Source organism: Rutidosis leptorrhynchoides, chromosome 5 (assembly GCF_046630445.1).
Source record: "Rutidosis leptorrhynchoides isolate AG116_Rl617_1_P2 chromosome 5, CSIRO_AGI_Rlap_v1, whole genome shotgun sequence".
NCBI classification, from domain to species: Eukaryota; Viridiplantae; Streptophyta; class Magnoliopsida; order Asterales; family Asteraceae; genus Rutidosis; species Rutidosis leptorrhynchoides.
In genome coordinates this window covers 96,829,397-96,857,080 of record NC_092337.1, presented here as the reverse complement: position 1 = coordinate 96,857,080, position 27,684 = coordinate 96,829,397, and the positions used below count along the sequence as shown (strand labels likewise).

Below are 27,684 nucleotides of genomic sequence, written 5' to 3'. Positions count from 1 at the left end.
ACAAATTATAAATCATGTATTTAACCATGTATGAGATCATTCTAATATACATGCAATCATGATCACAACTCTTCATATTGTTTCATTTACATGTTTATGCCATAATTTAACCAATTATAGCTTAACCATCATGAACAAATCTGTTTATCTTCAACAGATTCTACTATGTGGCCACCAAGTAATTCCATATTATTAATAAAATAATATGTTAATTCTGACATCAAACTTCATGTCAAACATTTGATCAAAATGCAAGTGTATCCCATGCATTCATTCATATACAGAATTTCATTATCAAATGTAATGGCCAACATATCCCATTAATTGTACATATCCAAATCAATCAAACTAGATTGGATTAACAATTAACTCATGCATGTCTAAAGATAATACCATGACTTTAATGTATGAAATAAATCATACAAATTCTGTCATCTATTCATGCCAACATAAATTCATGATCAAATTATTTCATATGATGAATCTTTGAATTAAATCATCATTATTTCATGCAAACCATTCATCATGCATTTCTATTTATCAAAATCATGGCAAAAGATTAATCAAGATGAATAGAAATTTTGTACTTGTCATGATGACTCAACCAATGTGTAGATCCATCACTTGAATCTTCAACCCATCAACTTGATGATTAAAATCCCTTATGCACATCTAAAATGAAGCCCATAAGTCCATGAAAATTCTAACATCAACACAATTCAATTCCTTCAAACTTCACACCAAATTGGAAGTAATTTCTTTCACCGTTTCTCCGGACATAGTAATCACAAATATTCGATTAGCATGTTATATAACGGGGGTGTTAGTATTGCCTTCGTGCCTGAAACGGTAATGACTCCGGATTGATCTTTGAATCGTGTGAACACTTTCATAATCGAATATTTCGACCCACTTAGTCACGGGTTGCACGAAGTTTCGATTGGGATAAGACAAAGATGAATTGATGTCTTGGCTAAAAGAAATCAACTCCACAATTGCAAAGAATATAGTTCTATTTGTTTGTGTTGAAAGTGTGCTTGAAAAGATTAAAAATCTGGAACCTTTTTTCAAATACACAAAGGGTGTATTTATAATGGGTCAAAAGGTTTCATGAAAAGTCACAAACTTTGATTCATATCCATTAGTGACTTGGAAGTTAATATTCATGTATTTAGACTTAAAATGGTCTAAAAACATGAAAAAACTGAAATTAAATGCCCTGGAACTACCCCAAAACGTTTGGGATTCAAATGTGCCTTTTGGGTTGAAAAGACACATTTTCAGCGAGTTCAGTGTTAAGCCGTGCCGCGGACCCAGGAGTCGTACTGCGGGCTAACAAAGCACCACACTTCCAAACATGCCAAAAACTCTCGACCTCAAAATCACCCTTTAAGCCGCGCCGCGGCTTAAAGCTACTGCACACTAAAAAACCTTTTTAAGCTTATTTTCAAGTGCATTTAGCCTTTCAAGTCGCGTTTCGCATTTCTAATATTCCAAACATTATTTCCAAGCTCACTAACATAACCTCAAACCATTTTACACTTTACGAACGTGTACTCCACACTCCCCAAATCTGTGTAGCGTTTCAATGGTTCGAGCACTTTCAACTTAGCAATCCAATCAACTAAAATGACGTTGAATCATGCTAAATTCACCAACAAACTTTATAACTAATTCTTTCTCGAAAAGAGAAAAGAAAAAACCAAAATACAAGAGACACGAGGCAAACGTAAGCAGGGCTCGAAGGCAGAAAACTACACCTAAGAACATAAATCGAACAAAAGCTAACTAAACTCCAGCCCCGTCGAAAGCCTTCGAACAAGCTACAAACAGAAAAAAAGAGAAAAAACTATCAACTAAAAAACTTATGTGTAGCTACAAATGTAGATTCCAATTAATACTTATGTATAAGCACAAATGAATGAGTTTATTAAATGAATTTTAAGTTATAAATGGAAATTTGAACTGAATTTGTGTTTTTTGATACGATGCCCATAGTGCTTTTGATTAATCAAGCACAATACTAACAAAGGGTTTTAAAGGAGGAAAAGAGACTGTCTAAATGCAAAATGCATGTTATTCAGATTTCATTGTCGAAACTAAGTAAACACCAAAATTGGGACATGACATTTGAGCTACATTATCCACTTTCAAACGTTAAAGTTTAATTCAAGTGGAAGACCTCTGTTATTAAATTTCTAATTATTTTTTTATCAAACTACCAAGATGCTAAAAAGAACAACTCTAACCCCTTAATAAATCAAGAATTCCATCTAACACATTTTTTGACTCTATACTTAATCCAAAAGAAAGAAAAACTACGAATAAGGTCAAATAGTTCATCCGTCCTAACCAAAAATGACATTATTCCATAATCTTCATAACCACCATAAAGTTACAGCTAAATAAACACCATTTGATCTTTTGAATCAGCAGCAACTCTCCAATTTGAGGTCCATTGATCCCACTCGTTCCATGAGGATATCGAAGGAATCAATACCTGTCCATAAGCTGACCAACCGCCAAACACTTGAAGCCAACTTACATAAGACGTTTCTCAAATTAATACAACACGTGTATAATAAATAAATGAAATATTAGCATGTGCGTTAATATTCAGTTTAAATTGTTGAATTAGAAACAAGTCGAATTAAACTTGAAAAATGAAACTAAATTCATATTCTATTTTCAGTACGTTTTACGTATCTGATTTAATATTTTATTATAGATTTCAAATAATTGAATTCAAATTTATTTATTTTTTGTTTTATTTTAGCTCAATTGTGATTTTTGACATTTTGATTTTAACAAAAATTGAATTGAATTCAAATTTAATTTTCGGTTTAATACAAATTTAATTTCAGTTTATAAAATCTGAATTCAATTAGTTCAGTTTTAAAGATTACTCTAAAAAAAGAGAATATAGAACTAATAAACATCACTAGGTTATAGAGAAAACAACTTAATCTTATTGATATGATTTAAATTTTGTATTAACGAAATTGGGAAAAAAATTAAAGACTTAAAATTATTTATCATAGTTAAAACTAGTAAGAGTGACCCGCGCGATGCCGCGGGGTCTTTCGGGTTGCATATTCATAGTTAACGTAGTGTTATATATTTACAGAATTAAAGACGCTTTTGTGACGGGTGTGTTTGGATACACGTGGTTAGTACCTATTATACCTAATGGCATGTGCGTTTTAAACGCCAGGAAGATTGCGTAAAAAAGGAAAACGAAACCATCGATATGATGTTGGTAGTTTGGGTTGTTTATTGTAGGTGTATGTTTATGTATGGAAGATGACCCGAAGTGTCCGTTTTGCATATAGTTAGTTGCGTTGGGTTCGTAAGTTATTTCGAGTTGAATGGTGGTGTTAAAAAATTTAACGTGCGGCGAGCGAGAAGATATGCCCCGTTAAAAATTTGAGTGGAGTTTGTTAATTAAAATAACGATATTACGTTTTGTACCCCTGGTTTAGGGTTGAAATTGCACTTTGTTCAAAGTCTAAGGGTATTTTTTAGGCTTTTTCCTTTGTCGTTTTGGGTTTGTTAAACGACCAAAAGTCGGACGGCATTTAGTATATATAGAAATAATAAGTAATGAAAAGTTTCCATTGGATAAATGCTCGTTCGAAAAAAAATCTCTCTAGGTTGGACACAATGGCTAGATAATCCGAGTGTTTATGATGATCATGGCTAGTTTATTTTGTTAAATTCGTTTTGTTAAATTCGTTTTGTCTGTAAATGTAAAAAAAAAAAAAAAAAAAAAAAAAAAAAAAAAAAAAACATGTAGCATTCATGCAATTCACTCACAATCAAGTCAAATCAACAGTGATATATAAATCTAATATCATAAGTCGGATTGGACAATCTTAATGAAAAAAAAAAAAACACATCACATGTTAGGGAAAGAAATAGTTATATGTCTCAAAATTCATGTCTTCCTTCTTTAACACAAAGTAAATGATTTGTGTAATACTCCATTAATGAAACTACTTTTTATAATAAGTTTTACAGATCAAACTAGAGTTTCAATTGACATGTAAATGCATCTTTGATTACATTATGAGAATGAGATTATCCAACGATTGAAACGATCCCCAAACCGATTTAACAATCAACTTGTAAAGATTTGACACATTTTTTTTTATTTTTTATTTTTAAAAACATTGATAATAACCATCACAACCACAATTTGATTCCATCCCTTGTTCAAAAGTTAGTACAAGTTTAAACATTACATCAAGTTAAGTGTTTACATCATCGGGGACACAATACTCATAAATTTTAACCATTGTTTATCCCAAAACACACATGTATGAGCATGACCGTCGGGACCATTACCAAAAGCGTCTTCTCAAAATTCGCCACAAGCAAGCTAGGCCAAATCCTTACCCTTATCCTTCGATGTGCCCAATCTATAAAAATGTAAACAACGAAGGAGTAAGCTACAATACTTACTGAGTGCAATACTTATATGCATACATACATACATAAATCACTTACTTACACAACTTACACAAACCGCATACTAGACAGCACCACTAACGCAAATATACACAACCAAGTACAAGCTAGCATGTTAATTGCATAAACATGAATGTAACACGCTACACTACCCAAAATACAACATACAATGGAAAAATGGTTAACCATTCACTCATCAAATGATTAGCATCAACAAACCGTGTACATAACCAACAAAGGTTACCTCCCGTATGGCACCACCATGTACACCCGAACGTGGTCAACGAAAAGTGTGGTCTCAATTGGTAACACTTCCCGCATCCTCATAAGTGGCCAACAAAGAGTGGACTTCAAAGTAATCGCACTCACTGTAGTGACCCGAACTTTTTCATGTTTATATATATTAATTGAGATTGATATTTACATGATTAAATGTTTCCAACATGTTAAGCAATCAAACTTGTTAAGACTTGATTAATTGAAATATGTTTCATATAGACAATTGACCACCCAAGTTGACCGGCGATTCACGAACGTTAAAACTTGTAAAAACGACATGACGATATATATATGGATATACATATGGTTAACATGAGATTATGATAAGTAAGTATCTCCATAAGTATATTAACAATGAGTTATATACATATAAACAAGACTACTAACTTAAGGATTTCGAAACGAGACATATATGTAACGATTATCGTTGTAACGACATTTAAATGTATATATATCATATTAAGATATATTAATATATCATAATATCATGATAATATAATAATTTAACATCTCATTAGATATAATAAACAATGGGTTAACAACATTAATTGAGATCGTTAACTTAAAGGTTTCAAAACAACACTTACATGTAACGACTAACGATGACTTAACGACTCAGTTAAAATGTATATACATGTAGTGTATTTAGATGTATTAAAATACTTTTGGAAGACTTCAAGACATATATCAAAACACTCATACTTAACGAAAATGGTAACAGTTACTTTCCCATTCTTTTCTTTCATCAAGAATTCTAGTCGTATTTTTACCCTTATTATACACAGCTTCAAAACGTACTTACTATGGGTATATACCAATAGGAACTAGCATGGGATTCCACTCTTGATTATGTCATGTATGACTAATCAATTTTAACTTCTACCATGAGCTAGTCAACTAACTAGAACTCCTTTTAACCCCACTCACCACTCACCAATTACCACTCATCATTCACTCCATTTCACTTCCAATTCTCTTTCTAATTCTCTCTCAACACACCCACACTATTATGAACGTATTTTTCCAGTAGTTAATCATCATCTTCATCAAAAATCACTTCAAGAATCAAGCTATAATCATCATAGGAAGAACACTTCAAGAACACTTCAAAAATCCCTTCAAGTTTACTAATTTACTTCCAAGCTTTCTAATCCATTCCAAGTAATCATCTAAGATCAAGAAACCTTTGTTATATACAGTAGGTTATCTTTCTTATTCAAGGTAATATTCATATTCAAACTTTGATTCAATTTCTATAACTATAAACTATCTTAATTCGAGTAAAAATCTTACTTGAACTTGTTTTTGTGTCATGATCCTACTTCAAGAACTTTCAAGCCATCCAAGATCCTTTGAAGCTAGATCATTTCTTGTCACTTCCAGTAGTTTTACCTACTAAACTTGAGATAGTAATGATGTTCATAACAGCATTCGATTCATATATATAAAACTATCTTATTCGAAGGTTTAAACTCGTAATCACTAGAACATAGTTTAGTTAATTCTAAACTTGTTCGCAAACAAAAGTTAATCCTTCTAACTTGACTTTTAAAATTAACTAAACACATGTTCTATATCTATATGATATGCTAACTTAATGATTTAAAACCTGGAAACACGAAAAACACCGTAAAACCGGATTTACGCCGTCGTAGTAACACCGCGGGCTATTTTGGGTTAGTTAATTAAAAACTATGATAAACTTTGATTTAAAAGTTGTTATTCTGAGAAAATGATTTTTATTATGAACATGAAACTATATCCAAAAATTATGGTTAAACTCAAAGTGGAAGTATGTTTTCTAAAATGGTCATCTAGACGTCGTTCTTTCGACTGAAATGACTACCTTTACAAAAACGACTTGTAACTTATTCTTCTGACTATAAACCTATACTTTTTCTGTTTATATTCATAAAATAGAGTTCAATATGAAACCATAGCAATTTGATTCACTCAAAACGGATTTAAAATGAAGAAGTTATGGGTAAAACAAGATTGGAAAATTTTTCTCATTTTAGCTACGTGAAAATTGGTAACAAATCTATTCCAACATAACTTAATCAACTTGTATTGTATATTATGTAATCTTGAGATACCATAGACACGTATACAATGTTTCAACCTATCATGTCGACACATCTATATATATTTCGAAACAACCATAGACACTCTATATATGAATGTTGGAGTTAGCTATACAGGGTTGAGGTTGATTCCAAAATATATATAGTTTGAGTTGTGATCAATACTGAGATACGTATACACTGGGTCGTGGATTGATTCAAGATAATATTTATCGATTTATTTCTGTACATCTAACTGTGGACAACTAGTTGTAGGTTACTAACGAGGACAGCTGACTTAATAAACTTAAAACATCAAAATATATTAAAAGTGTTGTAAATATATTTTGAACATACTTTAATATATATGTATATATTGTTATAGGTTCGTGAATCAATAGTGGCCAAGTCTTACTTCTCGACGAAGTAAAAATCTGTGAAAGTGAGTTATAGTCCCACTTTTAAAATCTAATATTTTTGGGATGAGAATACATGCAGGTTTTATAAACGATTTACAAAAATAGACATAAGTACGTGAAACTACATTCTATGGTTGAATTATCGAAATCGAATATGCCCCTTTTTATTAAGTCTTGTAATCTAAGAATTAGGGAACAGACACCCTAATTGACGCGAATCCTAAAGATAGATCTATTGGGCCTAACAAACCCCATCTAAAGTACCGGATGCTTTAGTACTTCGAAATTTATATCATATCCGAAGGGTGTCCCGGAATGATGGGGATATTCTTATATATGCATCTTGTTAATGTCGGTTACCAGGTGTTCACCATATGAATGATTTTTATCTCTATGTATGGGATGTGTATTGAAATATGAAATCTTGTGGTCTATTGTTACGATTTGATATATATAGGTTAAACCTATAACTCACCAACATTTTTGTTGACGTTTAAAGCATGTTTATTCTCAGGTGAATATTAAGAGCTTCCACTGTTGCATACTAAAATAAGGACAAGATTTGGAGTCCATGTTTGTATGATATTGTGTAAAAACTGCATTCAAGAAACTGATTTCGATGTAACATATTTGTATTGTAAACCATTATGTAATGGTCGTGTGTAAACAGGATATTTTAGATTATCATTATTTGATAATCTACGTAAAGCTTTTTAAACCTTTATTTATGAAATAAAGGTTATGGTTTGTTTTAAAAATGAATGCAGTCTTTGAAAAACGTCTCATATAGAGGTCAAAACCTCGCAACGAAATCAATTAATATGGAACGTTTTTAATCAATAAGAACGGGACATTTCAGTTGGTATCCGAGCGTTGGTCTTAGAGAACCAGAATTTTGCATTAGTGTGTCTTATCAAGTTTGTTAGGATGCATTAGTGAGTCTGGACTTCGACCGTGTTTACTTGAAAAATGATTGCTTAACAAATTTTGTTGGAAACTATATATTTTTAACATGTGAATATTATGTGATATATTAATCTCTTAACGCGTTTGATATTATGTGATAGATGTCTACCTCTAGAACAAGTCCCATTGACTCACCTAATAATAATGAAGAGTCAAATGTAAATTGGAATGATTCGTGGACTGATTCACAAGTTCCCGAAGAGGAACCGGAAGAAGAGTCGGAACCGGAAGAAGAATCAGAACCGGAAGAGGAGGAACCGGATGAAGAAATAGAACCGGTGGGGGAAATAATAAAACGGTTAAGTAAAAGAAAATCCTCATCCAACCGACCAAGGTTAATTATGGTCAATGGTGTTTCCGCCAAGGAAGCAAAATATTGGGAGGATTACCAATTCTCCGATGAATCGGATTCCGACGAGAATTCCGATGATGTTATAGAAATTACCCCAACTGAATTTAAAAAGTCAAAAGAAAATAATAAGGGAAAGAGCATAAAAATAGAGAAATCTAATTCCAACCCCGATGAACTTTATATGTATCGTCAACCCCCGAAGTCCTTAAGTTGTAACAATGACCCGGGAACCTCTAAACCACCAGGTTTTTCTAAACCAATGTGGAAAATTACGGCTCGTATTAGGGGAACACCATATATCCCTAGAAACTTGGCAAAACGAACCAAAACCGAAGAAGAAGAAACAAGCGAGTCGGAATAAGATAGTTGTATTCGTGTGGTGTAATATATGTAATATAGTGTGCTTATGCTTTATGATATATGTACAAATTGCTTGTATTAATAAGTATTTTTTTTTATGAATCTAACTCTTGTCTATTTTACAGTATAAAAACACAAAATGGATAGACAACCCAATATTTTAAGAGACCTACCCGGAGACATGATTGATGAAATCTTGTCTAGAGTCGGTCAGAATTCTTCGGCACAACTATTTAAGGCGAGATCAGTTTGTAAGACATTCGAAGAACGTTCCAAGTATGCCTTGGTTTATAAAAGGCTTTCGTTCGAAAGATGGGGGATATCACATTGGGAAATCCATAAGTTACGATGTGTTTACTTTGACGCATATATTGCGGGGAACCCAAATGCTATTTTACGCAATGGGTTAAGAAATTATTTTGACTCAATATATCCGAATATTGGACTTCGTGATTTAGAAAAAGCGGCTAACATGTAACATAAAGAAGCATGTTATGCTTACGGATTAGTAATGTTCGCTTCTCACCAAAGTGAGAACAAGAACATCGGGCTACAACTATTAAACAAAACGTTCCCACAAGTGACGGAGTCGGTAATTGGGGTAAGAAATGAGGTTTTTAGATTGTTACGGGACTGTTGGACATTACGTAACCCTCGTCCCTTTGACGACGTTACAACACGCTGTCTTATCAACGGCCATAACGGTTATGTTTCACAAGACCAAGGATGGGAAGTAATCCTAGTAAAACCAGAATGCATGACTTGTTTCTGGACGTATGAATTACGTGTCTTTATTGCCTTTGATGAACGACTTGTGTACTAGCTAGAATTATCTTCACAACCATCTTGTATCAAATTTATTGTGTGCTATATTTCATGCTATATGTAAAATAAGCGGTATTGTAAGTTTGTAAAATATTGTGTAAAAGTTTGAACGCGAAATATTATTATAATCAGTTTTTCATATAGAATTGTAGTAGTTGAATTGTATATTAGTTACTAAGTATGAACTTAACGGGTCGGTACTACCCGAATTTAAACTTATAAAACGCTAATATGAAGAAAAATCTTTTATAAATGAGTTCATATTATGCTACGAAATACTATTAACTACTCTTAATATTCTGTATGATTAACTTGTTCCATTTGACTATTTTGAAGGAAATGGCACCGACTACTCGACACACCGTGAATATGAATGAAGAGGAATTCCGTACTTTTCTAGCTTCAAATAGCCGCAGTACAGGCTGCGCTACATACCAACAATAACCTTGGATCTAGCAGTACAGGAAATCGTGTAGGATGCACCTACAAAGAATTCACTGCCTGCAAACCTTTGGAATTTGATGGAACCGAAGGACCGATCAGATTGAAACGGTGGACCGAGAAGGTCAAATCGGTGTTTGCCATAAGTAAGTGTACTGAAGAGGACAAAGTGAAGTACGCTACGCATACCTTCACAGGTTCTGCGTTAACATGGTGGAATACCTATCTAGAGCAAGTGGGACAAGACGATGCGTACGCACTACCGTGGTCAGCATTCAAGCACTTGATGAACGAGAAGTACCGTCCCAGAACCGAGGTCAATAAGCTCAAGACAGAACTTAGAGAGTTACGAACCCAAGGATTTGATATTACCATGTACGAAAGACGATTCACAGAATTGTGCCTATTGTGTCCGGGAGCATTCGAAGATGAGGAAGAGAAGATCGACGCGTTTGTGAAAGGATTACTGGAAAGAATCCAAGAAGATATAAGTTCACACGAGCCCGCCTCCATATAACAGGCATGTAGAATGGCTCACAAACTAGTGAACCATATTGAAGAAAGAATTAAAGAACAGACTGCTGAAGAGACCAATGTGAAGTAAGTCAAAAGAAAGTGGGAGGAAAACGGTGATAAGAATCACCAATACAACAACAACAGCAATTACAACAATAATCGCAACAATTATCCCAGCAATCGCAACATCAATCGCAACTACAACAAACGGCCCAACAACAACAACAACAACAACAACAACAACAACAACAACAACAACAACAACAACAACAACAACAACAACAACAACAACAACAACAACAGCAGCAGCAACTACAACAATCATCCCAACAACAATAATAACCGCAACAACAACAACAACAATCAGAAGCAGCTATGCCAAAGGTGTGAAAAGTATCACTCGGGGTTCTGCACCAAATTTTGCAACAAGTGTAAAAGAAATGGTCATAGCGCGGTGAAGTGTGAGGTCTACGGACCAGGGGTTAATAGAACGAAAGGAACAAATGGTGTCGGAACGAGTAATGGCGGAGCAAGTAGTGTCGGAGCAAGTTATGCCAATGTAGTTTGTTATAAATGTGGAAAACCGGGCCACATCATTAGAAATTGCCCGAACCAGGAGAACAAGAATGGATAAGGCCGCGGAAGAGTTTTTAATATTAATGCGGCAGAGGCACAGGAAGACCCGGAGCTTGTTACGGGTACGTTTCTTATTGACAATAAATCTTCTTACGTTTTATTTGATTCGGGTGCGGATATAAGCTATATGAGTAGAGATTTTTGTGCTAAATTAAGTTGTCCATTGACGCCTTTGGATAGTAAATTTTTACTCGAATTAGCAAATGGTAAATTAATTTCAGCAGATAATATATGTCGGAATCTAGAAATTAAACTGGTTAGCGAAACATTTAAGATTGATTTGATACCAGTAGAGTTAGGGAGTTTTGATGTGATAATCGGTATGGACTGGTTGAAAGAAGTGAAAGCAGAGATCGTTTGTTACAAAAATGCAATTCGCATTATACGAGAAAAAGGAAAACCCTTAATGGTGTACGGAGAAAAGGGCAACACGAAGTTACATCTTATTAGTAATTTGAAGGCACAAAAACTAATAAGAAAAGGTTGCTATGCTGTTCTAGCACACGACGAGAAAGTACAAACTGAAGAAAAGAGCATCAATGATGTTCCCATTGCAAAATAATTTCCCGATGTATTTCCGAAAGAATTACCGGGATTACCCCCACATCGATCCATTGAATTTCAAATAGATCTTGTACCAGGAGCTGCACCAATAGCTCGTGCTCCTTACAGACTCGCACCCAGCGAGATGAAAGAACTGCAAAGCCAATTACAAGAACTTTTAGAGCGTGGTTTCATTCGACCAAGCACATCACCGTGGGGAGCTCCTGTTTTGTTTGTCAAGAAGAAAGATGGTACATTCAGGTTGTGTATCGACTACCGAGAGTTGAACAAACTTACCATCAAGAACCGCTACCCACTACCGAGAATCGACGACTTATTTGATCAACTACAAGGCTCGTCTGTTTATTCAAAGATTGACTTACGTTCCGGGTATCATCAAATGCGGGTGAAAGAAGATGATATTCCAAAGACTGCTTTCAGAACACGTTACGGTCATTACGAGTTTATGGTCATGCCGTTTGGTTTAACTAATGCACCAGCTGTGTTCATGGACCTTATGAACCGAGTGTGTGGACCATACCTTGACAAGTTTGTCATTGTTTTCATTGATGACATACTTATTTACTCAAAGAATGACCAAGAACACGGTGAACATTTGAGAAAGGTGTTAGAAGTATTGAGGAAGGAAGAATTGTACGCTAAGTTTTCAAAGTGTGCATTTTGGTTGGAAGAAGTTCAATTCCTCGGTCACATAGTGAACAAAGAAGGTATTAAGGTAGATCCGGCAAAGATAGAAACTGTTGAAAAGTGGGAAACCCCGAAAACTCCGAAACACATACGCCAGTTTTTAGGACTAGCTGGTTACTACAGAAGGTTCATCCAAGACTTTTCCAGAATAGCAAAACCCTTGACTGCATTAACGCATAAAGGGAAGAAATTTGAATGGAATGATGAACAGGAGAAAGCGTTTCAGTTATTGAAGAAAAAGCTAACTACGGCACCTATATTGTCATTGCCTGAAGGGAATGATGATTTTGTGATTTATTGTGACGCATCAAAGCAAGGTCTCGGTTGTTATTAATGCAACGAACGAAGGTGATTGCTTATGCGTCTAGACAATTGAAGATTCACGAACAAAATTATACGACGCATGATTTGGAATTAGGCGCGGTTGTTTTTGCATTAAAGACTTGGAGGCACTACTTATATGGGGTCAAAAGTATTATATATACCGACCACAAAAGTCTTCAACACATATTTAATCAAAAACAACTGAATATGAGGCAGCGAAGGTGGATTGAATTATTGAATGATTACGACTTTGAGATTCGTTACCACCCGGGGAAGGCAAATGTGGTAGCCGATGCCTTGAGCGGGAAGGACAGAGAACCCATTCGAGTAAAATCTATGAATATAATGATTCATAATAACCTTACTACTCAAATAAAGGAGGCGCAACAAGGAGTTTTAAAAGAGGGAAATTTAAAGGAAAACCTACCCAAAGGATCGGAGAAGCATCTTAATATTCGGGAAGACGGAACCCGGTATAGGGCTGAAAGGATTTGGGTACTAAAATTTGGAGATATGAGAGAAATGGTACTTAGAGAAGCTCATAAAACCAGATACTCAATACATCCTGGAATGGGGAAGATGTACAAGGATCTCAAGAAACATTTTTGGTGGCCGGGTATGAAAGCCGATGTTGCTAAATACGTAGGAGAATGTTTGACGTGTTCTAAGGTCAAAGCTGAGCATCAGAAACCATCAGGTCTACTTCAACAACCCGAAATCCCAGAATGGAAATGGGAAAACATTACCATGGATTTCATCACTAAATTGCCAAGGACTGTAAGTGGTTTTGATACTATTTGGGTAATAGTTGATCGTCTCACCAAATCAGCACACTTCCTGCCAATAAGAGAAGATGACAAGATGGAAAAGTTAGCACGACTGTATTTGAAGGAAGTCATCTCCAGACATGGCATACCAATCTCTATTATCTCTGATAGGGATGGCAGATTTATTTCAAGATTCTGGCAGACATTACAGCAAGCATTAGGAACTCGTCTAGACATGAGTACTGCCTATCATCCACAAACTGATGGGCAGAGCGAAAGGATGATACAAACGCTTGAAGACATGCTACGAGCATGTGTTATTGATTTCGGAAACAGTTGGGATCGACATCTACCGTTAGCAGAATTTTCCTACAACAACAGCTACCATTCAAGCATTGAGATGGCGCCGTTTGAAGCACTTTATGGTAGAAAGTGCAGGTCTCCGATTTGTTGGAGTGAAGTGGGGGATAGATAGATTACGGGTCCGGAGATTATACAAGAAACTACCGAGAAGATCATCCAAATTCAACAACGGTTGAAAACCGCCTAAAGTCGACAAAAGAGCTACGCTGACATTAAAAGAAAAGATATAGAATTTGAAATTGGAGAGATGGTCATGCTTAAAGTTGCACCTTGGAAAGGCGTTGTTCGATTTGGTAAACGAGGGAAATTAAATCCAAGGTATATTGGACCATTCAAGATTATTGATCGTGTCGGACCAGTAGCTTACCGACTTGAGTTACCTCAACAACTCGCGGCTGTACATAACACTTTCCACGTCTCGAATTTGAAGAAATGTTTTGCTAAAGAAGATCTCACTATTCCGTTAGATGAAATCCAAATCAACGAAAAACTCCAATTCATCGAAGAACCCGTCGAAATAATAGATCGTGAGGTTAAAAGACTTAAGCAAAACAAGATACCAATTGTTAAGGTTCGATGGAATGCTCGTAGAGGACCCGAGTTCACCTGGGAGCGTGAAGATCAGATGAAGAAGAAATACCCGCATCTATTTCCAGAAGATTCGTCAACACCTTCAACAACTTAAAATTTCGGGACGAAATTTATTTAACGGGTAGGTACTGTAGTGACCCGAACTTTTTCATGTTTATATATTTTAATTGAGATTGATATTTACATGATTAAATGTTTCCAACATGTTAAGCAATCAAACTTGTTAAGACTTGATTAATTGAAATATGTTTCATATAGACAATTGACCACCCAAGTTGACCGGCGATTCACGAACGTTAAAACTTGTAAAAACGACATGACGATATATATATATGGATATACATATGGTTAACATGAGATTATGATAAGTAAGTATCTCCATAAGTATATTAACAATGAGTTATATACATATAAACAAGACTACTAACTTAAGGATTTCGAAACGAGACATATATGTAACGATTATCGTTGTAACGACATTTAAATGTATATATATCATATTAAGATATATTAATATATCATAATATCATGATAATATAATAATTTAACATCTCATTAGATATAATAAACAATGGGTTAACAACATTAATTGAGATCGTTAACTTAAAGGTTTCAAAACAACACTTACATGTAACGACTAACGATGACTTAACGACTCAGTTAAAATGTATATACATGTAGTGTATTTAGATGTATTAAAATACTTTTGGAAGACTTCAAGACATATATCAAAACACTCATACTTAACTAAAATGGTTACAGTTACTTTCCCATTCTTTTCTTTCATCAAGAATTCTAGTCGTATTTTTACCCGTATTATACACAGCTTCAAAACGTACTTACTATGGGTATATACCAATAGGAACTAGCATGGGATTCCACTCTTGATTATGTCATGTATGACTAATCAATTTTAACTTCTACCATGAGCTAGTCAACTAACTAGAACTCCTTTTAACCCCACTCACCACTCACCAATTACCACTCATCATTCACTCCATTTCACTTCCAATTCTCTTTCTAATTCTCTCTCAACACACCCACACTATTATGAACGTATTTTTCCAGTAGTTAATCATCATCTTCATCAAAAATCACTTCAAGAATCAAGCTATAATCATCGTAGGAAGAACACTTCAAGAACACTTCAAAAATCCCTTCAAGTTTACTAATTTACTTCAAAGCTTTCTAATTCATTCCAAGTAATCATCTAAGATCAAGAAACCTTTGTTATATACAGTAGGTTATCTTTCTTATTCAAGGTAATATTCATATTCAAACTTTGATTCAATTTCTATAACTATAAACTATCTTAATTCGAGTAAAAATCTTACTTGAACTAGTTTTTGTGTCATGATCCTACTTCAAGAACTTTCAAGCCATCCAAGATCCTTTGAAGCTAGATCATTTCTTGTCACTTCCAATAGGTTTAACTACTAAACTTGAGGTAGTAATGATGTTCATAACATCATTCGATTCATATATATAAAACTATCTTATTCGAAGGTTTAAACTCGTAATCACTAGAACATAGTTTAGTTAATTCTAAACTTGTTCGCAAACAAAAGTTAATCCTTCTAACTTGACTTTTAAAATTAACTAAACACATGTTCTATATCTATATGATATGCTAACTTAATGATTTAAAACCTGGAAACACGAAAAACACCGTAAAACCAGATTTACGCCGTCGTAGTAACACCGCGGGCTATTTTGGGTTAGTTAATTAAAAACTATGATAAATTTTGATTTAAAAGTTGTTATTCTGAGAAAATGATTTTTATTATGAACATGAAACTATATCTAAAAATTATGGTTAAACTCAAAGTGGAAGTATGTTTTCTAAAATGGTCATCTAGACGTCGTTCTTTCGACTGAAATGACTACCTTTACAAAAATGACTTGTAACTTATTCTTCGGACTATAAACCTATACTTTTTCTGTTTAGATTCATAAAATAGAGTTCAATATGAAACCATAGCAATTTGATTCACTCAAAACGGATTTAAAATGAAGAAGTTATGGGTAAAACAAGATTGGATAATTTTTCTCATTTTAGCTACGTGAAAATTGGTAACAAATCTATTCCAACCATAACTTAATCAACTTGTATTGTATATTATGTAATCTTGAGATACCATAGACACGTATACAATGTTTTAACCTATCATGTCGACACATCTATATATATTTCGGAACAACCATAGACACTCTATATATGAATGTTGGAGTTAGCTATACAGGGTTGAGGTTGATTCCAAAATATATATAGTTTGAGTTGTGATCAATACTGAGATACGTATACACTGGGTCGTGGATTGATTCAAGATAATATTTATCGATTTATTTCTGTACATCTAACTGTGGACAACTAGTTGTAGGTTACTAACGAGGACAGCTGACTTAATAAACTTAAAACATCAAAATATATTAAAAGTGTTGAAAATAAATTTTGAACATACTTTAATATATATGTATATTTTGTTATAGGTTCGTGAATCAACAGTGGCCAAGTCTTACTTCTCGACGAAGTAAAAATCTGTGAAAGTGAGTTATAGTCCCACTTTTAAAATCTAATATTTTTGGGATGAGAATACATGCAGGTTTTATAAACGATTTACAAAAATAGACACAAGTACGTGAAACTACATTCTATGGTTGAATTATCGAAATCGAATATGCCCCTTTTTATTAAGTCTGGTAATCTAAGAATTAGGGAACAGACACACTAATTGACGCGAATCCTAAAGATAGATCTATTGGGCCTAACAAACCCCATCCAAAGTACCGGATGCTTTAGTACTTCGAAATTTATATCATATCCGAAGGGTGTCCCGGAATGATGGGGATATTCTTATATATGCATCTTGTTAATGTCGGTTACCAGGTGTTCACCATATGAATGATTTTTATCTCTATGTATGGGATGTGTATTGAAATATGAAATCTTGTGGTCTATTGTTACGATTTGATATATATAGGTTAAACCTATAACTCACCAACATTTTTGTTGACGTTTAAAGCATGTTTATTCTCAGGTGAATATTAAGAGCTTCCACTGTTGCATACTAAAATAAGGACAAGATTTGGAGTCCATGTTTGTATGATATTGTGTAAAAACTGCATTCAAGAAACTGATTTCGATGTAACATATTTGTATTGTAAACCATTATGTAATGGTCGTGTGTAAACAGGATATTTTAGATTATCATTATTTGATAATCTACGTAAAGCTTTTTAAACCTTTATTTATGAAATAAAGGTTATGGTTTGTTTTAAAAATGAATGCAGTCTTTGAAAAACGTCTCATATAGAGGTCAAAACCTCGCAACGAAATCAATTAATATGGAAAGTTTTTAATCAATAAGAACGGGATATTGTAACATCCGTGTTACATCCATCCCACATCGGTTGGAGAGGGGAACGAAGCATGCCTTATAAGGGTGTGGAGACCTTTCCTAGCATGACGCGTTTTGGGACCGCAAGCGCAGCAGATCCCATGAGAACTCTGCAGTTAAGCGTGCTTATGCGAGAGCACTACCAGGATGGGTGACCTCCTGGAAAAGTGCTCGTCGTGTTTGGTCGCCAAGAAAAATCCGTGAGCAACCTACGGGGGAGACAAGGGTACGTCCCTATCTCTGCAAAGCGGACAATATCATGCTACGGGGAACGTTTTACCTGGGGTGTTACAGATGGTATCAGAGCCAGGCCCCGGACCAAACGTGCACAGCGAGGACGCTGTGTCCCATTAGGGGGGAGGATTGTAACATCCGTGTTACATCCATCCCACATCGGTTGGAGAGGGGAACGAAGCATGCCTTATAAGGGTGTGGAGACCTTTCCTAGCATGACGCATTTTGGGACCGCAAGCGCAGCAGATCCCATGAGAACTCTGCAGTTAAGCGTGCTTATGCGAGAGCACTACCAGGATGGGTGACCTCCTGGGAAAGTGCTCGTCGTGTTTGGTCGCCAAGAAAAATCCGTGAGCAACCTAAGGGGGAGACAAGGGTACGTCCCTATCTCTGCAAAGCGGACAATATCTTGCTACGGGGAACGTTTTACCTGGGGTGTTACACTCACCACTTTCCCCAAATGCAAGGTGGCCAACAAAGAGCGAGTCACTAAAAGAGACATCACTCACCACAATGCACCAAGTGGCCAACAAAGAGTAAAATCCTTCACAATCGGATAGTACTCGCCACTAACCCGCAAGCAAACAATTTATATACACATATATATAAATACTCCACTCACCTTGAGCAATTAGACGAGTCACAACTTCTCTAAGACTTTTAGCTTGATCCAAGAGCAAGTCACCTATCACAATTACAACATCAAGCTATGAACACTAATAGCTTGACCCAAAATCCACTAGTTCTAATTTGACCCAAATTGCACCCAAAACACCAACTAGGTCAAACAAGACCCAAACTCCCCAAATCACTAAAAACTAGTGATTTGGTTCCAAACTCAACTAAATACAACTCACGGTCAAGTGCTAGGAGCACTTCATGACCCATTTCAACCAAAGACCGATTTTGACCCAAATCGGGTTTAGACCCAAATTCAAACTACCAAGAACACCCATTTGGGCTCCATTCACCAATAAAATCACTAATACTTGTGATTATGCCCAAATTACAAGTTTACACATGACCAAAACACTTTTCAACCCAAAACCCACCAACAAGGGTCAACAACACCCATTACTAGCTTCAAACATCCATTTGTGAGCTAGATGGGTTGAATCAAGAACATGCAATCTCAAACACTAACACCAAATTGAAAGAAAATCGAAGTTAGGACTTACCACTAGTATCACAAGATAGCTAGAAACGAGATGAACAAGGTTTACACTTGCACTCTTGTGAGCTTCAACCTCCTTCCTCTTCAAATCAAGTTTTCTCTCTCAAGAAAATGGGTTTCTCTCACTAGAGTGTTTGAGTGAGTGTAAAATGAAATTAAAGTGGATCTAAAACTGATCCATCCACTATAAGGCCGTTTATAAGCGAAAAGACCCATTTGCTGAAATGCCCCGTTCATATCGATTATAAACGTTTCATATTAATTGGTTTCATTGCGAGGTTTTGACCTCTATATGAGACGTTTTTCAAAGACTGCATTCATTTTTCAAAACAACCATGACCTTTAATTTATCGACAAAGGTCTAAAAGACATAATGCAGATTATCAAATAATGATAATCTAAAATATAACGTTTACACACGACCATTACATAATGGTTTACAATAATATGTTACAACAAAAGATAATTTCCGAATGCAGTTTTTAACATTATAATACAAGCATGCTGACTCCAAATCTTGTCTTTAATTAGCATGCAACAACAGAAGCTCTTAATATTCACCTGAGAATAAACATACTTAAAAATCAACAAAAATGTTGGTGAGTTATGGGTTTAACCTATATCATAAATCGTAATAATAATAATAGGCCACAAGATTTCAAATATTATAAATAACCATACACTCGCAAGCGTATAAAAATAATTCATATGGTGAACACCTGGTAACCGACATTAACAAAATGCATCTAGAATATCCCCATCATTCCGGGACTCTCATCGGATATGATAAATCAAAGAACTAAAGCATCCGTAACCCGGATGGGGTTTGTTAGGCCCAATAGATCTATCTTTAGGATTCGCGTCAATTAGTGGCAATTATAATAAACACCAATTCTTAGGCTACCAAGCTAAAAAGGGTGATATCCGGTATAATAATCCAACCATAGAATGTAGTTTCAAGTACTTGTGCCTATTTTATAAAACATTTATAAAATTGCATGTATTCTCATCCCGAAAATATTCGATAGTAAAAATGGACTATAACTCACTTTCATAGATTTTTTACTTCGTCAAAAACTAGTCTTGGCCACGGGTCGATTCACGAACCTATAACAAATATATACATATATATCAAAGTATGATGAATATATATTCATATAAATTTTTATTTGCGTTTTAACGTATTAAGTTGTCAAGTTAGCAGTCCAACGTTAGTAGTCCACAATTAGTAGTCCACAATAATCCAATAATATATATACATATATATATATATATATATATATATATATATATATATATATATATATATATATATATATATATATATATATATATATATATATATATATATATATATATATGTATATCGTGTTAGAATTAACTAACACTATTATAGATTGTCTTAATATAATTAAGACACATAATATATATATATATATATATATATATATATATATATATATATATATATATATATATATATATATATATTGTCTGAATCGCCCCACGACCCATTGTATACATGTCTCAGACTCGATCACAACCCATGGTATATATATTATTTTAGAATCAACCTCGACCCATTATATGCTAACTCGAGCATTACCGCATATAGTGTCTTATGGGTTATTCAAAATAATATATATAGATGATGTCAACATGATATGTCAAAACATTTTATACGTGTCTATGGATATCAAGTCATATGTATATATATAGTATCTTACGATTTTTATTAAGACTATAATATAGTGTCGTAGAATTAACCCCGACTATTATAATTTGTATTTCTACTAATAAGGGATCAAGACATGTATAAATACATGTAGGATATAGGATAAGTTAGCTAGGATATGGTTATTATAGATTTGTTACAAAAATTTTCGTAGCTAAAACTAGTACTTCTAACCAATTTTGTTTTACCCATAATTTCTTCATTACAAATCCGTTTTTAGTGAATCAAATGGCTATGGTTCCGTATTGAACCGAAATTTAATAATCTAAACAGAAATGTATAGGTTTATAGTCAGAGTTACAGGTTACAAGTCATTTTTGAAAGAGGTAGTCATTTCCGTCGAAAGAACGACATCTTGTTGACCATTTTGAAAAACATTATACTATTTTGAGTTTAACCATGATTTTTAGTTAGTAACATGTTCATATGAAATATAATTTTTCTAGAAGAACAACTTCTAAATCAAAGATTTTGATAGTTTTTAATTTTCCAACCCAAAACAGCCCCCGTTTTCACTACGACGGCGTATGTCCAGTTTTATGGTGTTCTTCATGTTTTCAAGTTTTAAATCATTAAGTTAGCATATCATATAGATATAAAACATGTGTTAGGTTGTTTTTAAGAGTTAATTTGGAAGGATTAACTTTGTTTGCGAACAAGTTTAGAATTAACGAAACTATGTTCTAGTAATTACAAGTTATATTCTTCGAATAAGATGATTACAAATATAAGAATCGAACAAGGTTATGAACACCATTACTACCTCAAGTATAGTAGGTAAACCTACTGGAAATAACAAGAAATGATCTTGAGCTTCAAGGGATCTTTGACGGCTTGGAAGTTCTTGAAGTTGAATCATGACACGAAAACAAGCTCAAGTAAGATTACTACTTGAATTAAGATAGTTATAGTTATAGAAATCGAATCAAAGTTTGAGTATGAGTATTATTTTAAATAAGAAAGATAACCTACTGTAAATAACAAAGGTTTCTTGATCTTAGATGATTACTTGGAATGGTTTTGAAAGCTTGGAAGTAATCTTGCAAACTTGAAAGTGTTTTTGATGTGTTCTTGAGTAGTTGTTTTGTAGGTTGATCAAAGGTTGAACTTATTAGCTAGATTGATGTAGATTTTGATGAATATGATGAAGAACACTTAGAACATCAAAAGAGAACTTGAGAGAGATGTGTTTGATGCATGGAAGTTGCAAAATGAATGTGTTTGTGGTGGTGCAAGTTCACGTGAACAAAGGGTTCCATATATGGTCACATTAGTTTGTAATTTTGTGTAATCATTCATGCTAGTTGCCAAATGATGGTTCCCACATTTTGATGACTCATTAAGGCTGCTAAGAAGCTGATCATTGAGTGTATATACCAATAGTATATACATCTAGAAGCTAGGTATTATACGAGTACGAATACCGAACGAATACGAGTAGAATTCTTGATGAAAACGAATGAGAATGCAATTGTAACCATTTTTGTTAAGTAGAAGTACTTTGATATGTGTCTTGAAGTCTTTCAAAAGTGTATTAATAAATCTTAATACACTACATGTATATACATTTTAATTGTGTCGTTAAATCAACGTTAGTCGTTACATGCATGCGTTGTTTTGAAACCTTGAAGTTAACGATCTCGTTAAATATAATTAACCCATTGTTATTATATCTAATGAGATGTTAAATTGTTATGTTATCATGATAAAATGATGTATTAATATATCTTAATATGATATATATAAATATATATATGTATATATATATATATATATATATATATATATATATATATATATATATATATATATATATATATATATATTAAGATGTCAATACAACGATAATAGTTATGTATAGAAATCGTTTCGAAATCCTTAAGTTAGTAGTCTTGTTTTATGTATATAGTTTATTGTTAATATACATAATGAGATACCTAAATATCATTTCATCATGTTAAACATATATATATATATATATATATATATATATATATATATATATATATATATATATTATCATGTCATATATACAAGTTATAACGTTCGTGAATCATCGGACAAACTGGGTGGTCAAACGTTTGCATAAAAACCGTTTCAATTAACCAAGTGTTAACAAGTTTGATTACTTAACATGTTGGAAATAGTTATTCATGTAAATATTAATCTCACATAATATATATAATCATGGAAAAAAATCCGGGTTATGACAGTACCTACCTGTTAAATAAATTTCGTCCCGAAATTTTAGGCCATTGTAGGTGTTGTCTCTTCTTCTGGAAATAAGTGCGGGTATTTCTGCTTCATCTGATCTTCACGCTCCCAGGTGAACTCTGGTCCTCTACGAGCATTCCATCGAACTTTAACGATTGGTATTTTGTTTTGCTTAAGTCCTTTAACCTCACGATCCATTATTTCGACGGATTCTTCGATGAATTGTAGTTTTTCATTGATCTTAATTTCATTCTTCAAATTCGAGATGTGGAAGGTATTATGTACACAAGCTAGTTATTGCGGTAATTCAAGTCGGTAAGCTACCGGTCCAACACGATCAATAATCTTGAATGGACCAATGTATCTCGGGTTTAGTTTCCCCCATTTACCAAAGCGAACGACTCCCTTCCAAGGTGATACCTTAAGCGTAACTCTTTTGTCGACTCTGAGCGGTTTTCAACCGTTGTTGAATCTGGATGATTTTCTCAGTAGTTTCTTGTATTATCTCCGGACCCGTAATCTGTCTATCCCCCACCTCGCTTCAACAAATCGGAGACCTGCACTTTATGTAGCAACCCGACAAAATCGTCATTGACGGCGCCGTCTACTTAGGTCCCGTTACGTGGTCATAAGTCTTTAAAATGACGTTTGACCAAAATATGTCGCATTCATTTCAAATGTAAAGATGTTTCAAGTTTACAAAAGTAGTTCAACAACTAGTGACGTTACAACGTTTAAGTACAAATGAAACATATGCGACACAGTTAAATGTAAAGTCAAAAGATGCTCCATGTATGCATGTATACTCGACATCCAAGCAAATATCAAAATAGTGAGCGGAAGCATGTAACACATATCGTTCAAGGACCTGAGAAAAACGTAGAAAATATTTCAACGAAAAATGTTGGTGAAATCATAGGTTTAGTAAGTAAGTAAGTAAGTTGAACCACAAAGTTTAGTATAAGTCGATTATACCAATCGTTTGAATACCATAGATATTGTTGTTTATCGAGCACCCAATTATCAAAGCTTAACTGTATCATTTACCTCTGCATAATAGTGTTAGAACATACACCGTAAAGAATATAGTTCATCCAAATAACAGTAGCGAACCGTCCGAATAAGGGTTAGTCAAACCCGTATGGATCCACCCAACATAAGTTCTCGCTTACACCCAAGTGTAACTAATGATAATTGAATTGAGGATTTTTGTTCAAACTCGTTCGTGGAATGTTTGTTTTCGTACTTGTGTTCAATTTGTAAAACGAAACGTTTATGTTTTCTCATCCCAAATATAAGTATAAAAGAGTAAAAGTTGGACTATGATCTCACCTTGAGTGCACGAATGTAAACGTACTTCCCAAAGTAAACGTGTGCAAGAAAGAATGCTAGTCTCGACCTAAACAATAGGTTGTATCAATATCGGTAGGCATGAAGTTGGTCAAAGTGTCCAATTAGTCCTATGGCTCGTTACGACTCGATTATATATAGCATGTGAATCACGTTGTCAAGTTTCATGCATGATACAAATATAAAAGCATGTTAGAACAATTGCATAAGTATTCGGTTAAGTTTGAACAAAAGTCAACTTTGGTCAAGTCAAAGTAAAAAAAAGTCAACACGTTCAGGTCGGGTCACGGACAATTTTCTGAGTTTTATAATCATATATGAGCATGTTAGAACAAGTTACATGTTAATCGGAGGTACGTATCATAGTTGGAATTAAACGAAAAATGACCAAGTTGGACAGTCCCTGGCAGTTCATTTGGACGGTGTCCAAATGGCCTGGACGGTGTCCAGTAATGAAGGACTGGACGGCGTCCAAAGGGTTGGACAGCGTCCAAACACCTGGACAGTTTGAAGTTGCTGAAATTTCACAAGTCTCGAACCAAAACTCAAACAAACACAATTTATGATCCACAAACATTCAAAACATGTATCTTATATCGTTGGAAAGGTATTTTGACGAGGAAAACAACTTAGCACATTTCATCAATCAATTCAACATTTATAACAATCAAATCCGCATTAAATGTTCATCATTAATTACATTCAAGTTCATAAATGCACTTTGATGACTCGGGAACTTACTACCTACATTCAATAAGCCGTTTCGTAGGTAATTACGTATACAATACAACTAGACACTTACAAACAATATTTTCAAGCATTTAATACATCAAAAATTCATAATTAAGTCTATCAAACCCTAACCAAAATCACAAAATCAATAATCATGTTAGTGAAGCTTTCTTAATCAACCTACACATCAAACTGGAGCTAGTGATGCTAGTAACACAATTAATACATGATCTTTAACATAACAACAACATTTAATCATCCAAAACTTAAGATTAAACACACTCATGTCAATTTCATGCTAGTTTCACCATAACAACAAGATCGAGCATACAAATCATATATTCATGTTAGACTCGAGCCATAGACACTAACTAACACTTTCGTAAGCCAAAAACATCAAGAACATAAAATCTAGTGTATTTAGAAAGTTACCCAAATGAGATGACGTTGGTATGGATTCGAAGAGGAAGATGCTAGGATTCCAAAAATGTAATTGTTTTGATGTTGGCTTGCTAGATCAAGAATGGATGATGAATCTTTGATTTTGGAGTTGAGGGCACAAAAGTGGAAGTGTTAGAAAGTGAGGAGGTGATGAATGAGTGGAGGAGGAGGGATTGACTAGTTGACCTAGTCAACTAGTTTGATCCCTTGGAAGGTTTAGTACCTCGAGTTTGAAAGCAGGTGCGTGAATTACCTAAACGAAATATTTTAAAAACGCGTATTAACAGAAGATTTTATAATTATATAACGGTCTTTTAAAATAGATAAACGGAAAGTAAACGGAAAAAGACGGGATGTTACGCTTTCTACCATAAAGTGCTTCGAACGGTGCCGCATCAATACTCGGGTGGTAACTGTTGTTGTAGGAAAATTCTGCTAACGGTAGATATCGATCCCAACCATTTCCAAAATCAATAACACATTCTCGTAGCATGTCTTCAAGCGTCTGTATCGTCCTTTCACTATGTCCATCAGTTTGTGGATGATAGGCAGTACTCATGTCTAGACGAGTCCCCAATGTTTGGTGTAACGTCTGCCAAAATCTTGAAACGAATATGCCATCCCTATCAGAGATAATATAGATTGGTATTTCATGTCTAGAGACGACTTCCTTCAAGTATATTCGTGCCAACTTCTCCATTTTATCATATTCTCTCATTGGTGGAAAGTGTGCTGATTTGGTAAGACGATCGACTATTACCCAAATTGTATCATAACCACTTGCAGTTCTCGGTAATTTAGTAATGAAATCCATGGTAATGTTTTCCCATTTTCATTCTGGGATTTCAAGTTGTTGAAGTAGACCTGATGGTTTCTGATGTTCAGCTTTGACTTTAGAACAGGTCAAACATTCTCCTACGTATGTAGCAATATCGGCTTACATACCCGGCCACCAAAAGTGTTGCTTGAGATCTTGGTACATCTTTCTCGCTCCGGGATGCATTGAATATCTGGTTTTATGTGCTTCCCTAAGTACCATTTCCCTCACATTTCCAAACTTTGTTACCCAAATTCTTTCAGCCATGTACCGGGTTCCGTCTTCCCGAATATTAAGTTGTTTCTCCGATCCATTGGGTATTTCATTCTTCAAATTTCCTTCTTTTAAAACACCCTGTTGTGCCTATTTTATTCGAGTAGTAAGGTTAGTATGAATAATTATATTCATAGTTTTTACTTGAATAGGTTCCCTATCCTTTCTACTTAAGGCTTCGGCTACCACATTTGCTTTCCCCGGGTGGTAACGGATCTCAAAGTCGTAATCATTTAACAACTCAACCCATCTACGCTGCCTCATGTTTAGTTGTTTTTTGATTAAATATATGTTGGAGACTTTTGTGATCAGTATATATATGATACATTTGACCCCATATAAGTAATGCCTCCACATCTTTAATGCAAAAACGACAGCGCCCAATTCCAAATCGTGAGTCGTATAATTCTGCTCATGAAACTTCAATTGTCTAGACGCATAAGCAATTACTTTCTTTCATTGCATTAATACACAACCGAGACCTTGCTTTGAAGCGTCACAATAAATCACAAATCATCATTCCCTTCAGGCAATGACAATATAGGTGCTATAGTTAACTTTTTCTTCAACAATTGAAACACTTTCTCTTGCTCATCCTTCTATTCAAATTTCTTCCCTTTATGCGTTAATGCAGTCAAGGGTTTTGCTATTTTGGAAAAATCTTGGATGAATCTTCTGTAGTAACCAGCCAAT

The 27,684-nt window shown here is 34.4% G+C and overlaps 1 protein-coding gene across 1 annotated transcript in view; it reads right to left on the bottom strand.

Moving 5' to 3' along the window:
* Nucleotides 1-3,726: 3,726 nt before the first annotated feature.
* The window catches only part of LOC139848857 (uncharacterized), a 66,319-nt gene continuing 42,361 nt past the window's right edge, over nucleotides 3,727-27,684 (bottom strand). The window contains exons 6-7 of the mRNA XM_071838544.1: nucleotides 4,348-4,421; nucleotides 3,727-3,741 (exon numbers count right to left, since the gene is read on the bottom strand). Coding sequence (XP_071694645.1) covers nucleotides 3,727-3,741; nucleotides 4,348-4,421 — 89 coding nt within the window. The remainder of the gene's footprint in view (nucleotides 3,742-4,347; nucleotides 4,422-27,684) is intronic.